This window comes from Lontra canadensis, unplaced genomic scaffold, assembly GCF_010015895.1.
Source record: "Lontra canadensis isolate GAN:19392208 unplaced genomic scaffold, GSC_riverotter_1.0 scaffold5, whole genome shotgun sequence".
Taxonomy (NCBI): Eukaryota; Metazoa; Chordata; class Mammalia; order Carnivora; family Mustelidae; genus Lontra; species Lontra canadensis.
Genome location: NW_022630999.1, coordinates 2,902,289 through 2,919,659, shown reverse-complemented (window position 1 = coordinate 2,919,659; position 17,371 = coordinate 2,902,289). Strand labels below are relative to the sequence as shown.

The window sequence follows — 17,371 nt, the reverse complement described above, 5'->3', positions numbered from 1 at the left end:
CTCGGGCTCCGAAACCGCAGCTGGCTCTGATTGGCCCACAGAGTTGGCGGCGGTCGGGTGGGTTTGGTGCCCACCCAGGGAAGGGGGTGGAGCAGGAGGTGGGCCCCCGAGCGGCGAAGCGGCCAGTGCGCAGGCGTAGATGGAAACCGATACACAAACAAACAAAACCCACAGCCCAGAGGCCTCTAGCTCTTCCCCACCCACCTTCCCGGGGCTCCCGCGCTCCCGCCTCCCCGCCGCCGGGCTTTCCCCGCCCCCGTCAACGTCTGGGCACGTCCCCTTCGCGGCGCGGGCCACGCACGGCGGTGCACTTAACCTCTCCCCTCCCGGCGCGGAGTTAGAAGCCGGGGCGGCGCGGGCGGCGCGCACTGCTGGTGGCGGGGAGGCGAGGCGGGACCCCAGGCCTGCAGCCCCGCCGGGCGGAGGATGACTTGCTACCGAGGCTTCTTGCTGGGCAGCTGTCGGCGTGTGGCGGGCGGCCGGGCGGCGGTGCTGAGGGGGCCGGGCGCGGGAGGCCCCGCCGCGCGGCCGCGGCTCTGCGGGGACGGAGGCGGCCGGCCGCGCCTGGGGCAGGGGCAGCCGCGCGAGCTGGCGGGCTGTGGCAGCCGCCCGGACGGCGGCTTCCGCCCGTCGCGGGTGGTGGTGGTGGCCAAAACAACCCGGTACGAGTTCGAGCAGCAGCGGTACCGTTACGCGGAGCTCTCGGAGGAGGACCTGAAGCAGCTGGTGGGTCCCGGCGCCTCCCCCTCCCTGCTGTGTGCGGACGCGGCCCCAGTTCACTCCCAGGCTCGGTCGCGGCTTCGTGGTGTGGCGAGACCGCTCGGGACCACCCTTCCTCCCCAGCGCCCTAGATGCCCTGCCTTCCCGGCTAGGTGTCCTCTACTCCCTCTGGCTTCGCTCGTGGACTCCTCGCCTTCTATGTTTGTGTGTCGAGAGAGACGGGGGAGAGAGGGACAGACGGCGGGAGAGGGTCGCTGTTACCGTAGAGACCCCCAAGACGGGGGAGAAAGACTTGGGGGGGGGAGCAGGAGCCCCCAGTGGGAAGGGGTTGGGAATTCATTTGTGCGCTCACCAGCCCCACCCCTCGTTTTCCCTTTCGGGAATAGCAACAACAGCCCCGAGAAAGGTGGGCGGGTGGCTGAGGTCTGGACGCTCTGGAAACAGGTCCTCAAGCCTCCCCAAGAAAAGGGGCCCCGGGGCATGGTGCTGGAGGTGGCAGAGAGGGCTTTGGTACCGCGGACACACCCCCTTTTACTCTGCAGGACTGCGAGGCCTGAGATACTCCGGAAAGCCGGTCTGGGTGAGCCTTTTCCGTGATGGAACGTGGTCGTCAGACAAGGTTCTAGCAGTTTGTTTTTGAAAAGCACACGTGTTTTGAGTTCAGGGGTTAGCAAGGGAGAAAATTTGACTTTGGATATATGCTGTTAAGTAGAAAGGGCAAGATAGAGGGCAGGTAAACTTGGTAATTATGAGATAAAAAGCCTGCGTCCATAACGTAGCAGTAGCTTCACAATGGACTCTCTTTAGTAGAGATATCAATATCTTTGCAAAAGTATATAAATCCATCCAAGGGCCGGGGGGGGGGGGATCCCGAATATCCCTCTCATCTCTCTCCTTTTGAGATTTCTGATCCCATGCTCTCTACTCACCAACTTTAGGGAAAGGAGAGTGAAGATGCTACCATGAACAGTATGGAACTCTCTAGTTGTTGATACTGTGCACCAAAAAGCTTTGGAATTACATACCTGTAACCAAATCTTGTAGACTTCTGTACAGGAGTGGGCAGCCTGTTTTAAACTTCTGGTATGGTTTGTAATCTTCAGATTTGTTTGTAATGTTTTGTACAGGTATCAAAATGAAGTTGTAAATCATGTCTGCTTAGGTACTGAATCTATTTTCAGCATTCTTGATTCTTTAATGAGTTAATTGAGGAGGGCCCCTGCTTTCATTAGATGGAAGTGCTAGGTGCAGGTTTGTTTTCTCTTCTTTAGTGTTTGAAGATGTAGCAATATATAGAAAACAGTTATGTCATTTAACAAGAGGAAATCAATCACTTTGAGTAGGAAGTTGGAGTAGTTTTGTCAGGGAGTGAAGTTGGGGATGAGGCAGGGAAGAATGATGTCAGAAGCAAGTGCATTGTTTATGTGTTGGGAAAGGTGTGTTCCTTGGATTGTACTCAGTTTTGCAAGATTTTTAGGTTAAAAATTTTAGGTTAAAATATACATATAAATGTGTTCTTTATACAATTTTACGAAAACCTCTCACAACAGTTTAAATTAGTACACTCCGTTGGTCTGTTTGAAGTGTGGGATTGGGGGTAGGATCTTGGGGTTCTAGGCCCAGTTCTGTATGGTTAACTTCCTAAGGGTCTTTAACTTCTCTGGGCCTAATGTGTGACAATGATACCTTTTTGTAGTACGGTCAGGTTTTCAAAGTGCTTTCCCTAGGTCATTGTGTGATAGTAGGATTGGATTAGATAATCTCCAAGGCCTTTTTTAGTTCTGGTGTTTTGAAACTGTGGTAAGTTTTCAAGGCCTCAAGAAAATGCATGCCCTCTGAATTCGATTAATTCTGGGACTTTTGAACTAGATAGCCACTAATCAAAACTTTTAAAATGTGGGCAAATCAATATGTCTTTAAAAATTGAACTACCTAGTGTACCCACTCTGAGTATCTAAAGAGAAATCTTTAAGGTAAATATTTGTCTTTGGCTAGGCAATGCTGTTTCGGATAAGAAAACTTTGAGTTAAAATTTCTGTGCTATAGAACACATGGTTTTGTAATTGCAAGGCACATTTCAGTTATGTTTTATTGGATTAGCTCCTTACTGATTTGAATTTGTTTTACCATTTATATTAAAGGCACCGTTCAGAATGGAATAGCATTAGGTTGAGTGCAAGCCAAAGAATACTGAGTTGTGTAAAAGATAATTAAGATATACGAATCACCTGAATTGGGTATAAAAGAAAGTGTCCATGTGCTTACTTTAGTCTCTGGCATCATACCTCTTAATGTCTGTAGTGTCATGGTAACCTGAAGTTTTAGATCAGAGGGTTCTCTTTTGTTGTTGAGGTGCTGGTTTTGTTGCAGAATAGGTCTGTGTTAGGTTGTTAAAATGCCAATAAAAGATGAAGGATGGAGTGTCAGTGTAATTTTATACCCTCAACCCTCATAGTTTTCTCACTTTGTAGAAACTTAAATAGAGGAAATACTTAGTTGTTAAAGCCTGTACAAAGTAGGTTTCTATCTTTCAAAATTAGTCAAAGTCTGACTTCCAGTTACTCGTTCACATTGGTTGCGCTACTTTATTTTTAAATCTTGTGATGTTTCCTGTGAATTTCTAGGAAGGTGCCTTTGAAGGTACGTTACCTCTACTGGCTCATTACCTTGCAAGGGCTAATTAAACTATTACTATGATTTACTTACATCGTAAGAGATGCAGCTGTTCGGGGATGTGGAATTTTTATTAATAGGGTCCATGGCACTCAACAAATTAGATCTTTAAGTGAATCAAAGCTGATTGGAAAGGGTTTTGACATTGTAAACATGGCTTATTGGCCAAAGAGTTATGTTTTATTTAAACATAGTATATACCAAATAAAATATGAACTGTTTCTATTCTTCTCTCCCTCTCCCTCTTCCCTCCCCAACCCAGAAGCAACCTTCTTTAATGGTTGCCATTTTTAGTCTTTTTAATTTAATTATCTTTATAATGGGATAGAATAATTTCATTTGGCAGTCCCTCTATTACTGGATTAAATTATTCCTAGTTATTGCTTTCTTAGCATACTTAGGAGATGCAGCACCTTGGATTTTATTTCCCTTACCATGTATTCTGAAAATGATGGTGTAGCTTAGGTTATAGTTCTTGGGCAGATACTTTTGCCACATGGTGTGCATTGAATGTAGTATATGGGAGTATTTATCAAATTAAAGAATATGATCTGGAGTACTTCTAGGGCTTTTTAACAGAATCTCACTCCTTCAAATCTTTCAGATACAGGCACCAGAGTCCTCTATCTAAAGTGAACATCTGGGCGCTTTATTCCTCTGCTTAGAACTTCTCAAAAGCTCCCTCCCCTTAACCAGTAGAATCAGCTAGGAAATTTGTTAAAATGAGGATGCCTGAACCTTAGCACCCCAAGATTGTGATTCAGTTCCTGGAAACTCCAGACTCTGCCGTCCTGAACCACACCCTTAAGTTTGCTAGCTCTGTCCAGGGATCTCCATTTTTAACAAGCTTTCCAGGTTTGCAAGTGGTCCCCAGATGACACTTTGAGAAATACTGCTGTATGGGAAACTTTATGATCCTTACTTAGTACGCCAAATAAGGCCCTTCATGAACTGGCTCCTGTCTACCTCTTGAGCTTCATTTCTGATCAATTTTTGTCCTGAGCTTCATTTTCCATTAATTTCAAACTACTTTTATTTTCATTACTGACCAGTAGTGCATTAAAATGGTTCAGTATGTAAAAGATACAGAAGGGTGTGCATTAAAAAGCCTTTCTCTTATTCTTGTCACTGGGCACACAGTTTTTGTCCCTGGAAGTAGCCAGTGTTAGCAGTTTCTTGTTTTTCCTTCCAGAAATAAACTATACATATAAATCAGCACAGTGAAATATTTTTCTTTGTCTCATCCTTTTTTACTTAGTGATTATATACTCTTTAAGCTATTCTGCACCTTGTTCTTTCTTTAAAATAGTATGTATAGTATTCTGTTGTGTGCATGTCTTAATTTATTAAAATACATTCTATAATGAATAACATTTGTGTTAATTTATTTGCGTGTGAATCAAGCTTGAAGATAAATATCTAAAGGTAGAATTGTTGGGTCAAAAGGCATGTGCATTTGAATTTTTAATAGGTATCACCAAATTGCTTTCCTTGGAAGCTGTACCAATGTATAACTTCACCAGCAATGGGTGAAAGGTGCTTTCCCCCCTCCATAAGCCATGTATCACATTCTGGGTGTCTTACCATGCTGGTCTGTGAAAAAAGGGTATTTCAGGACGGTTTGATTTGCATCTGTTAATGTCTTTACTTTTGCAGCCTCTTTTGCTTTGAAGGTTCTTCCTTCCTCTAGCCAATTCCTAGCCTTCCTTTGAGGTCAAGCTCCAGACATTACTTCCACAGGAAGCCTTCCTTGGGAACCTTGCTGTGCTCCTTTCTGCTACCAAGGTTGTGTTAGATGTTCTTTACTGTATCTTCCTAATACTTACATATTTGAGCTTTCCACCTTTGAGTATAATCTGATTATTTTCTTCTCTAGACTTGAGGGCAATGACCTTATCTTATTCATCATCCTCTCTATCTTCCCATCCCCACCAAAAAGGGTTCTGACTTTTTAAAAATAAGTTTTGGTTCTTTTCTCCTGGAGGCTCCAGATCCTTATTCCAGCTATCATTCTTCCAGAAGATTTTAGGTGCTGAATGCTTAAGGTTGAGGTTACCAACATGAGTTGGTACATGAACAAGAGTTTCATGGTTAAGTACGTTTGAGAAACATAAACCTAAACAAGACAGAATTTTTATTTGACCATAGGATTTGGTTGGGGGGGTTGCAGATTAGAAAAACATGTCGAATTTTGTGGAATACAGCTTGGAAAATAGAGGCTTATGATATACTCCCTTCCATAAATATTTGCAGCTAAATAGGAGACTCCTGAAGATGTAAAAGGATTGAATATTGCAGTAGCTGAAATTCTGCCATTAATGTAATCATTGACCAATGTGCTTTAGAGCCCTGTTTTTCCCCCTTCACTGTATCAGGATTACCTGGGGGAGATTTTAGAAACAAGGTATATGTGGCCAGCCATGAGCTTGTAAATAACATACTTTCTTACTATGATCGCTTTTCCTATATTTTCAATTATATGAATTACATTTTGAGTAAAGTATCGATGCACATTAATATCTTCTCAGCTAATAAGGTATAAGTTAACTTTATTTTTCACTATCAGTAATCTTTGTTAATATGTAACAGAAATGTGTATTTCAGAATATCAGCAAGTGTGTGGGTTATTTCTTGCCTTGGCAAAGTTCATTCTATATGATGTGGATTGTGCAGGAAATTCGACCAACCTCTGTAAGACCTTTTCATTCAAGGAGAGGTTAGCTGATTGGTTCTCTTCTTCCGAACTGAAGGTTGGTAGAATTGGGACTTGGGAACAGAATAGTTCTTGATTGGCCTATATAACTTAATCATTAAATTGAGCTTAGGGCGCTAATGAGTATTTTCAAGCAGAAGTGAAATGTATAGCTAACATAGGAATGTTAGGAGTCTGTAGTGGGCAAGTCCTGGATTAAGAGCAGGAGATAGGAGTTTTTATCCTGGTACCAGTTTATTAGCTTTATAAACTTGAGCAAGTAACATAACCTCTCTCTATTTATCAGGCTCTTTGACTTTGAAATAGGTATAATAATGTCTGCTTTTCCTTGCTTATATAATTTTTAGGAAGATCAAGTTAACCTATAATTTACATAATTTAGAGCAGCACAATTCTAATTTTTCAGGCACAGTAATGATCATTATGTAAATGCCACTATTATTTACTGAATTATGTACCTAAAATGGTACTGCTTTGGTCACTTCAAAGTGTTTCCTTTATAAAATAGACCACTAAAAAGGTATGAAGATTTGTTGAATTTAACCCCTGCTTATGTGGTTTTTGTTGTTGTTTTTAAGCCAATGTCTTGGAGGAAGTGACAGTCTTGATTTTTTTTACTTTCTTTTAAAGTTAGTTCACTTTAAGTGCTGTCTAGTATTACATTGTTTGGATAATTAGGTTGTTTCCTTTTTTTTTAATTAGAAAATGCAATTAGAAGTACAAATATGTCCATAAGCATTGAACAGCTCCATGATTCCCCATGTTCTCAGTGGCACTTGGTAGACTTTTACATTTTTGCCAATGTGATAAGTGTGAAATGATATCTTTTAAGTTCAGGATATCTTAATTAAATATTAAAGAATAAGGAAGAATTTATATGTGAATGGGAGAGAATAGTACTAGCAAGACAGGGGGAAGTTAATCTTTTTGCCAACAAAAAGAACTTAAATGTTTTTGACTCTAATCCACAGTCAGAAAAATTTTACATCATGACTAAGTGCATATACTCATTTGAAATAAAAGATAACATGAAACAGTTGAACCAGTTAACATGTAGTAGAGTTTATTTTTTTCTTAGTAATGTGGGTTGTCATCAATAAATTGATGTGACAACCATTTTAAGGGCAGTTTGGAAATCTTTGTTCATGAATAAGTTTATAGACGCTAAATAGGTAAGCTGGACCTTATAAGTATTAAATGTCATGTGCAGGAGTTGGCTTTATGTCCTAGTAATTTTCAGTCTATTTTAGCAGGAGAATACAACTATCACTCCTACTCTCTTTCCCCATAAGAGTGGAGTGGAGGGTCAATTTTTCTGAGACTTTAGCATTCTGGGACTAGTATGAAAGCAGCCTTCTGGTGGTGGTGGTTAGGTTGGCGGAATGGGAAATAAAGACTGAAGACTCAGCAGTTCTGGAGGCAGGCTATTGCATGAGACCGGAGAAGAGTTGATGTCCAGAAGTCAAGCAGTGGCAGCATGAATGTGAAGGACAGATTAGAGAAGCAGTTTACAGGTGTATTTATTGTACTTACCACATGGAGATTGAGTGTGAGGGAAGAATTAAATGGGATACTTGGGTTTATTCTGTTGATTATATATAAGTATTGTTAACTGATATATGGGGGAGGAGCAAATTTAAAGGAGGAATATGTCATTGGATTTGGATAGTTTTGGTGAGAGGTACTTGATCTACTAGTGGGGGGATTTAATGTAGACCTTTGAAAATTTGAGCCTGTAGCTCAAGAGAATGGCGTGAGCTGACAGTATATATTTCATAGTTACTGGTACATACTTGGGAGATCAAGTCCCTGGAGTGAGGAAATAACTCAGGGAAAATGAAGTGGGAACAGAGAAGAAAGTTAAAGATGGAACCTTGAACAATCCCAACATATGAAGGAGTAGGTGAACAGAATAAAAAGAGGAATGCAGAAGTAGAAAGAGAATGATGAAGAAACTAAAGGTAAGCACCTAAGAGGAGAGTGAAACTGAAGTGATCCAAGATAGATGCCAAATATAGCTCAAGAAATACTTCAGCTTCACTGTAATAGGCCTGATCATGCTAGGTAGAAGTTTACTTTCTAGCTGTTGACTAGTGTTACCATTCATTTTAAGGCAATTCTGAATTAACACTCATTGTACCATTTAGGTAAGTGGGTATGCTTTTAAGAGTGCTTAAATTATGCCTTGTGAGTTTATGGACCAAACTGTCATTGTCCCAGAAAGTTTGTGCATTTCTTATGTGTTAAATTTAAAAACTGATTTCCTTCCCTTATTGAGCTCTCATGTGAATTAGTACATTGAGTACAAAGTAGTGACATTCAACTGACTAATAAAATAAATCTTAAAAATTTGTATTTGTAATAAATTCAGTTTTGGTCAAGTAAAAATATCTATGATATTTTAATAAAAGTGATTGGATCATTTAGGAAATAGCCTAACTACCACATCTAACTTTAAGGTTGGCAAATTTTTGTTGGTTCAGTTTCCTTCTTTACTCCTTTCATGCTTTGTTGTATCTTAGCTTTGGAGCACCTAAGGAGAAGTGATGTTGGTTTTTATAGATTTTGTAGGAGAAACTCTTACTGCTGGAATGAAACTCTTTTTTGCTCTTTGACTGAAGTATGTTGGACTGACATAGAATATGATATGGAAATATGTTGGACTGAAATAGATCTTTTCGATTCACATTGCTTTTTCCAGATATTCTGGTGAATAATCTTATAACTTTGTTTTTAATGCACATCAACAGTCTTTTTTTGGGGGGAGGGGAATATTAAAACTGGTGCTAATACTGGTGGTGTAGCATTACAGAATTGAGAATGTGTTCTAAATTTCAGTTATTTCTCTAATCTCTTCATTGTAGGACATAAAGAATGTGTTTTTGATTAAAGTATGGTTTTAAATCTTTGAAGTCTTGTTATTTTTGGAGGGATAGCTAGCAATTCTTATCAGCCTTTGAATGAGAAGAAAACTGGAAAAACTGTATGTGCCAGTTGAATAGTGATTTCAGGCTTTCTAATTGATGCTTTTACTAAGGCATTTCATAAAATGCCTTATCTTGTATTTGCCTAGTTTAGCCAGTCCATGTTAATGAAGCTTATTAGCCCAACCATCTATATCTTTAAAGAAAATAATTAATATAAGAACTTGTATTCTCTAAATAAATGTAGTGAACATGAGTTGCTAGAGAATTCACAAAAAACAACCTGGGTGGGAACAGAATGAAATGATATTTCTGCCCCAATATTGACTATTCTGATGCTAAATGAATTTTGTATTCAAGTTTGGAGATTTAGGAATTTTAGTGTTGTTAGCAAGACTTATTAAAATCATGGAAAACTTGAAGGTTTTTGTTAGTGCTTCAAAATTATTTTCTCCACAAATTTAAACCCCCTTCACCATTTCAAAGCACAGTTTAACACTCAACTGCTGAGTAATCTTAATTTTCTGGAGTTTGCTGAGAGCCAGGAAGTGCGCACAGAAGCTTCTGAACAACCAAACTAGAATTTACAGTTATCATACATAAGGATTTCTGTCCTGTATTCTTGGGTACATGTTCTATATAGTCCAAACCAAAAATTAGAGGATAAAAATCTGGACAGGAAACTGAGGACCAGCTACTCTTAAGTTCTATTTATAGCAGGTTAGAAGCAGTACATTTGTTGAAACTATTTTAATAGACTTCTTATACATTTGAGTTAGTTCTCATTGTCCTTGCCAGTTTTCAGTGCCCCATTAAATACACTTGATTGTGCTAAATTAATGTTTAAACTAATACAGTAGTAGGCACTCAAATATTTGAATGAATGAATTTTTTTAGATTTCAATTTCTAGCTATGTATTCACTCTTGAAATGGGCTCATGAGAGGTAATTACTGTAACAAAATAATATACCATAGTAACTAATCTGTTAGAAAAGTCAGGAGTTTGATAGTGAGTATTTTATGAGACTGACTCGCTGCCCACTGCGCTAAGAGGGCTGTTGATACTGAGTATTTTAGTTTGAGATTCCAGTTAGATATCCAGAGAAAAATGTCAGATACACTGTTGCATACATTTATTTGGAGCCCTGAAGAGAAGCCAGGTTTAGCAGTTGGGAGTCCTCTGCATACAGATCTCTCACGGAAAGCCTCGAAGCTAGAGATCACCAGGGAGAGAGTAGAGATGAAGAGCATTGTGATCCATATTTACTGAGGGATGGTTAGTACGGTTTTAGTTAATTTGTAATTGGGTAATTGTAGTATAATAATCTGAATGTTAATGCTATGTTCATTTATATTCAGAAATTCTACTCTTAAAATAGTTTTTCAAACCTATTATATGTTTTTTTTTAATTAAATGAAGGATTATCTAATTATGACCTTGGTGACTGCTTCCCTTTAAAAAATACTTTTGATGTTAGTATGATCTGTCTAAATGTGAAGCTTATGTCTAGGTTCCAAAGTGGTGTACAGATTATCAGATCTAGTGGATCTTTTTGAGTTAACATCTGTGTATTATCAAATAGCCAAATGTGTCCTCCCCTCCCTCTTTTGAGGAACCTACATTTCCCTTTTGATTGTAGAGTAAGGACAAAACTATTTTAATACTCTTAACCCCACATTCATAAACAAAAGATTAGAAAGATATCAAAATATTAACATAAACTGTCCTGGGACAATAAGATTATATATATTTTGAAATTTTCTTTATATATATGTATCTTTGATATTTTGTTATTTTTAATAATTTTTAAAAGGTAAAATACGTATTAAGGATGCTACCTAAAATTTGGTTTTACTTTTAATTGAGTTATCTAAAAGGAATATATTTAAGGTTGTATTTTGGACATGTACTTGAAAAACTGATACTGTACCATCAAGAGGCAGAGTATTAAGGGAAGTTGGAGAAGGAAAGAAAACATGCTTTTTAATTCTCTCTACCGCACAAATTTCATAGTTGATTAAATGGATATGCACTAAGGATATGTTTGAACTTCTCTCAACATTTTACTTTATGGATTATTTCGTAGACATATGCTTTAAAAGAGTGACATTGCAAAAATACACACCAATGGACTAGGAGAGATAATTCTTGAAGGATATAGATCTTTATATCTAAAAGTTATCCAATTTCAGGGAGCTAATCCGGCCTTTGTTTGGATTGCGTGGGGTAAATTCCAAATAGAGTTCATAAATGTGAACAGAAGAGAGCTGCAAATCCAAGTGGAACAAAGGTCATCTAACTGCCTTCTAAAATACTAGTTTATCTTTGGTCTTCAAGTAGCCGCATGTGATGTGTTACAAATTCATTAAAAAAACACTCAAGTTGAAAAATAAGCAAATTTTGAGATCTTATTAACTACATAATTCAGGTAACTTAATGTTGTATTTAATATTGAAAGCAAATTATGATTTTCTAAAATCAGACTTCCTAGTTCAGTTTAAACTTGTAGTCATAAAAATGTGCCTTAAAAAAACCTATTATACTTTTTATAGGGCTTTTTAAAGAGATATGTTATAATGTATAATATATGTCATGTAATGTGACAGAATTTGTTTTATCTTGATATAGCTTGCATTGAAAGGCTCTAGCTACAGTGGACTGCTTGAACGACATCATATTCACACCAAAAATGTAGAACATATTCTAGATAGTTTACGGTAAGTTAATGGGATTGGATCTTTGATGGGCATTTGTATTCAGGACTTCCAGTTTTTATTTTTATTAGCAGATGATCTTGAGATTTTTAGTAAAGATTGCCATTATAAGATCATTTTCAGAAAATTATATCATGGTTAATGGAGTTGAAATTAGTGTTTTTAAGGAAATTTTTATTGTACTCTGAAAATTTCACAGATTTTCAGTTAATATTTGGTATGAGAAGTGCCTTTTCTACAGAGATAATTTTGTATCCATTAGGCTTTAACTGTATTTGTAATGTCTTATTAAACTGAATACTGGATTATATGGGTGTTCGTTAAAATATTCTTTGAATGTCTAAAAATTATAGGAACTGTAGTTCAGTTAATGCAGTCAGTGAATAAGTTCATATGTATATAAGAGAATCAGTGTGAGAACATGCAAAATAGAAAGTATTTTGGTCACTGTTTCAGTGTCTGACACTGAATGAATATTTGTTTTGAAATAATGACCTTTTATAATTAAAAGGTCTCGAGATATTATACTTCTCGACCATTTGTATTAGTGAATTTTAGCATCAGAGGAAAAGAGAAAATGAAATTCTAATTTATTGATACTGTTGTTTGTCAGGGGCAAAAGCAAGGTGTTTTTGAAGCACATAGAGATTTGGGATAGTCATTAACTTTTGGTTTATTCATATGCTTCTTGACCGTAGTAAATTGGCTGTTGTAACTAAATAAATGAAAATGAAGTTAACCTTGCAAAACTAAACATAAATTTGTTTATAAAACAAGTTTGGTTTTTTTACATTATTGTAATAACCTGTCTCTCAAAACATCCTTCATGTTCTTAGTGGACATTTTATATAACCTTTACTTTTTTATCTTAGGAATGAGGGAATTGAGGTTCGTCTAGTAAAGAGGAGAGAATATGATGAAGAGATTGTTCGATGGGCAGATGCTGTCATAGCTGCAGGAGGTAAGAGTTTTACAGAGGTAAAGATGTAATATGGAAATGTTCTTTACTATGCATTTCCAGATACCCTGTGGTCTAGCTGTAATGAAGCCTTTTGAATCCTACCACAAGATGCATTTTGGGATTTTTAGGATAAGATTTAAAATATCTGCTATATATAACATTTCACTTTTGTAGTGAATGATGTTATTGTGAGGGTCTGTGTCTGTTTCTCTGTGTGTATTTAAAGTGTACATTTGACTTCAAATAGGATTCAAAAGATGAGTTGTAACTGTATTTTGGTTTAGTTATGCCAGCCTTAAAAGTTGAAATTGTTTAAGAGTTCAATGAGATAAATTCCATCCCACTCTGACTCCAATATACTGACAGCTATCTTTTCTGAACTTTATTATTAAGTGGGCATTGTTGCCAGAGCTTTAAATTGATAGCATTTGTTAGAAAAATCTACACTGGACACTTTGTTGGATGTATTCTCTTTAAAATAATGTATGAATTTGGACTGATGTTATGGCAGAAGGAGAGATTTGGTTAGTAGAATGATAAGGATCGGAGCAGTGGTTCCCAGCTGGGAGCTACTATGGGGCATCCAGAAGGTAGAGACCATGGATATGGCTAAACATCCTGTAATGCACAGGACAACCCTCCCCCCCAACAAAGAACTATCTGGCTTAAAATGTCAGTCTTGCCACTGTTGAGAAATTCTGGATTAGGGATAGTGGGTAGAAAGGAAGTAGAATGGACTGTGGTGGTCAGCAGGGTGGAGTAGGAGTGTGATTGTTAAAGCAAAAGGACTTGTGTTCAAAATAATGTTAAAAACCAGATTTGTTACAAAACTGGTTATGTTTTATGTCCTTTAGGTGATGGCACGATGCTTCTGGCAGCAAGTAAAGTCTTAGATAGACTTAAACCAGTTATTGGAGTAAACACTGATCCAGAACGGTAAGGAAAAACATGGTATTTTAGTTTGCTGTGTATGTTATACATACAGTTCTTTGCTTTGCATACTATCTATTTCTGATAAATCTTAACTCTGAGGAGCTCTTTATTTTCTCCACCATGGTCACATTGCTGTGCTCTGTTGCTATAGGGAGCTTACTGTGGTGTGTGATGATTAAGTGGAAGGATCACTGCTCCTGGTTATGAATGTTGGAACTGTGTACCAGAAACATTTTAGAGATGAAATTCAGGCATGTACAGTTAGTTTCTACTGTTAGTAGAATTTTCTTCTATGTGGTGGTTTTCAAGGACCTACCTCTCGTGTATAGCTCAGGCTGAGAAATATAAATGCATTTAGCTACCATTGGTGGTAGAAAATTATGACATGGGATGAGGAGTCTTCACATTGGACTTCCCAGGTAGTCTGGGAGTAGTACCTTTTGGCAGAATAGAGCTGAGCCCTTGACCTAGTTGGATATTGGTGACCTTTGGTATTGCTGAAAAGGGATGAGTTAATGTCCCATCTTCTGCCCTTCCTTATGTCTCTCAACTACATTCCTGGTTATGCCTCTGCTGATTTTCTGGGTGACTTCATTGCCTTAATGAAGAGACCAAATCCTGTCACCACTTGTTTTTTTTTTTTTTTTTTCTTTCCTCAGCTTCACTGACATTTAGCATCATTCTTTTCCAGCCACCTGCAGCCATGACTATACCTGGACTTTATGATCATTTAGAGTTACCCCATAGCTTAAATCTTAATTCCACTCTGACCACAGCCTCCTGTCTTTAACAGTAGTCTTATTCCCTCAATCCTACTAAATCTGCCCTTTGGTTTTTAGTGTGTTAAGCCCCTCTATTTTCTTAGTTTTCCCTCACTTCATTCACATTCTTGACAAAATTCTCCTTTCCTTTCCCTTCCTTCCTTCCTTCCTTCCTTCCTTCCTTCCTTCCTTCCTTCCTTCCTTCCTTCCTTTGTCTCTGTCTCCCTCCTTTCCTTTTCCTTTTCCATTTCCTTTCCTTTTGGGTGGAGGGAGTGCACATGTAAGGTGGGGAGAGGGGGTAGAGAGGGAGAGAGAGAATCATAAGCAGGCTCAATGCCTAGTGTGGAGCCCATGAGGGGCTTGATCTCACAGCCCTGAGACAAAATCAAGAATTGGAAGCTTAACCAGCTGAGCCACTCAGGTGCCCCTCTTGACAAATCTCTTAAACATTTTTGTACCACTGTCTTTCTGTTCAGTCCTGCATCAGTCTATGATCCTTTTTATTCCTTCATCAGCACTGCTGAGGCCATCTGGGCCCGGGGGAATAGAAACTTAAGCTTGGTGGCTTATTTGGGCCCAAATTTACTTCTAGTTTTTCATTTCTAGCACTTAGAAATGGACCCTCAGAGTTGTTCAAAAAAGCTTTCTGTGTGGCTCAGGTCTTCCTCCCTTCTTCCCCATGCTCTGCGGTAGCTACTTCAAGGTTATTTAACTATATGCTTCTTGCCTTCCTTACCCTTTATCCTTCAGCATTAGTCTTCTCTTACCTCATAAAGGAAATGGAAATCATTGGACTTTTCAACTTTTCCCTGACTTCGAAACAAAATCTTTTTCTGTTATTTGTTCCCTTTCTTCCCCTCTCTCCAGCATGCTTCTTCTGAGTCTAAAAACTTGTTCAAAACTATCCTCTTTTAAGAAAATGTAATAAATCCTATACCCTGTGTCTCTCTCTTGGTTATTATTCTTTTTCCTCCTCTTTACCTCCAAGCTTGGTATCTCCACTTCCTTACTTAAGTTACTGTTTTGCCATCTTTGCCATCTTCTCTGGATTGCCTCCAACCAGTTCATTGACATTCTTTTTGCCTTACCAGTGATGTCCTGGTTACTGAAGTTACTGAACATTTCAGTCCTTGTCTTACTTGATTTCTGGGAAATTTTTGCTCCTTTGTTGCATCTGTAATTCTTTGGCATTTATGACACCCCCCCACCCCCAATCCTGGTGGCTACTACTTTGTCTCTTTTGGAGGATGTTATATTTAAGTCACTGTTTAAATAATGGTGTCTTCACATATTATCTTCTGGGCCATCTTTTTCCTTAACTTTTTATACCATCTCCAGTGTAACTCATTAATATCTGTAGTTGAACTTAAATCCTGGTGACTCCAAAATATTTATGCCAGCATTGATCTTGCTTCCACTCTTATCCTTATTTATATTCTCTCCCCACTGCAGCCAGAGTGATCATTTTATGAAAGTTTGGTAATATTAAGTGACTTCTGTGCTCAGAATCTTACGGTGGCTCCCCATCTAAACCAGGATAAAAATGTAATTTAAGATTTTTATCTAATCTATCTTATCTAACTTAAAATCTAATTTATTCTGACTCGGGGGTGGGGGGGGACCAACTCACCCTGATTTGCCAAGAACTTTCCTAGTTTTAGCACTGAAAGTTCCATGTCCTGGAAATATTGTCAGTCCCAGGCAAACTGGGATAGTTCGTCACCTTAGCTATGACATACAAGACACTACATTTTCTGGTTCCTGATTATTCTCTGTCCTTTCTCCTGTTATTTTTCTCTTCATGCTATTCTAGCCATACTGTCCTCTACTTGAAAGTATCCAATAGCATTAAAAATATAACAAGTCTGGCTGGCTCAGTCTTAGAGCATGGGACTCTGAATCTCCTGGTCATGAGTTTAAGTCTTATGTTGGGCATGAAGCCTACTTTAAAAAAAAAAAAAAAAAATAGGGGCGCCTGGGTGGCTCAGTGGGTTAAAGCCTCTGCCTTCAGCTCAGGTCATGATCCCAGGGTTCTGGGATTGAGCCCCGCATCGGGCTCTCTGCTCAGCAGGAAGCCTGCTTTGTCTCCTCTCTCTGCCTGCCTCTCCGCCTACTTGTGATCTCTGTCTGTCAAATAAATAAATAAAATCTTTAAAAAAAAAAAAATAGGCAACATGTCTATAAGTGAACCTGTTTCCCTAGCCTTCCCCTACCGTACTTGATGACTGGAATCATAAACCTGTGCTGAAGCTGGGACCACCCTGTCTCACAGTGGTCTGTGGCTCTAGTGTTGAGTTCTTGGGATCTTGGCTTTGAGTCCATCTCTTGCCATCCTCACTGCTAACTGAGCATAGGCCTCTATAATTGGTTGTTGAAATTACTGCAACAGCCTCCAGTCTTGCTTGTTCCAACCCATCGATTATACTCCTCATGTTCTTCCGAAGTACAAATCTGATTGTATCTACTTCTAAATTAAAATCTTCTAGGGTTTTCCCATGATCTTCAGAATACATTGAAAATGCCTTAGTACATAAGTAGAGTATCCATGAGTAAAAGAGGCTCAGTGAAACTTTTTTAGTTACTAAAAAAGTAAAAAGTTTTACTAAAAAAGTTTCACTGAGCCTCTTTTACTCGTGGGTACTCTACTTTCAGAAAAAAATACTGAAGTTCTAGGAACTCCCTACGATGATTCTTATGGCTGCTTTTTATTTTTTGTTTTTTGTTTTTTTAATTGCATTTTTTGCCCAGTTTTGTTGAGTTATAACTGACAGACTGCATATATTTAAGGTGTGCTGCAGAATAACTTATATATAATGTGAAATGATTACCACAGTAACTCAGTTAACGTTTATCACCTCCTATAGATATGAAAGAAAAGTGCTTTTTTTTTTTTTCTGATGAGAACTCTTAGGATCTACTCTTTATAACTCAAATACACAGCAGTAGGAACTATAATTCTTGTGTTGTTAC

At 38.5% G+C, this 17,371-nt stretch overlaps 1 protein-coding gene across 3 annotated transcripts in view; it reads left to right on the top strand.

Annotated features, from left to right (window-relative positions):
• The first annotated feature begins 295 nt into the window (after nucleotides 1-295).
• Nucleotides 296-17,371, top strand: part of NADK2 (NAD kinase 2, mitochondrial) — a 43,601-nt gene continuing 26,525 nt past the window's right edge. Inside the window, exons 1-4 of one of the 3 annotated variants that reach the window (XM_032851332.1) lie at nucleotides 296-726; nucleotides 11,661-11,749; nucleotides 12,619-12,707; nucleotides 13,562-13,643. In XM_032851332.1, the coding sequence (XP_032707223.1) occupies nucleotides 427-726; nucleotides 11,661-11,749; nucleotides 12,619-12,707; nucleotides 13,562-13,643 (560 nt within the window). In that variant the 5' untranslated portion in view covers nucleotides 296-426. Of the gene's footprint in view, nucleotides 727-7,677; nucleotides 7,703-11,660; nucleotides 11,750-12,618; nucleotides 12,708-13,561; nucleotides 13,644-17,371 lie in introns of those variants that run through there. The other 2 variants (XM_032851333.1, XM_032851334.1) reach the window with 2 other exon arrangements.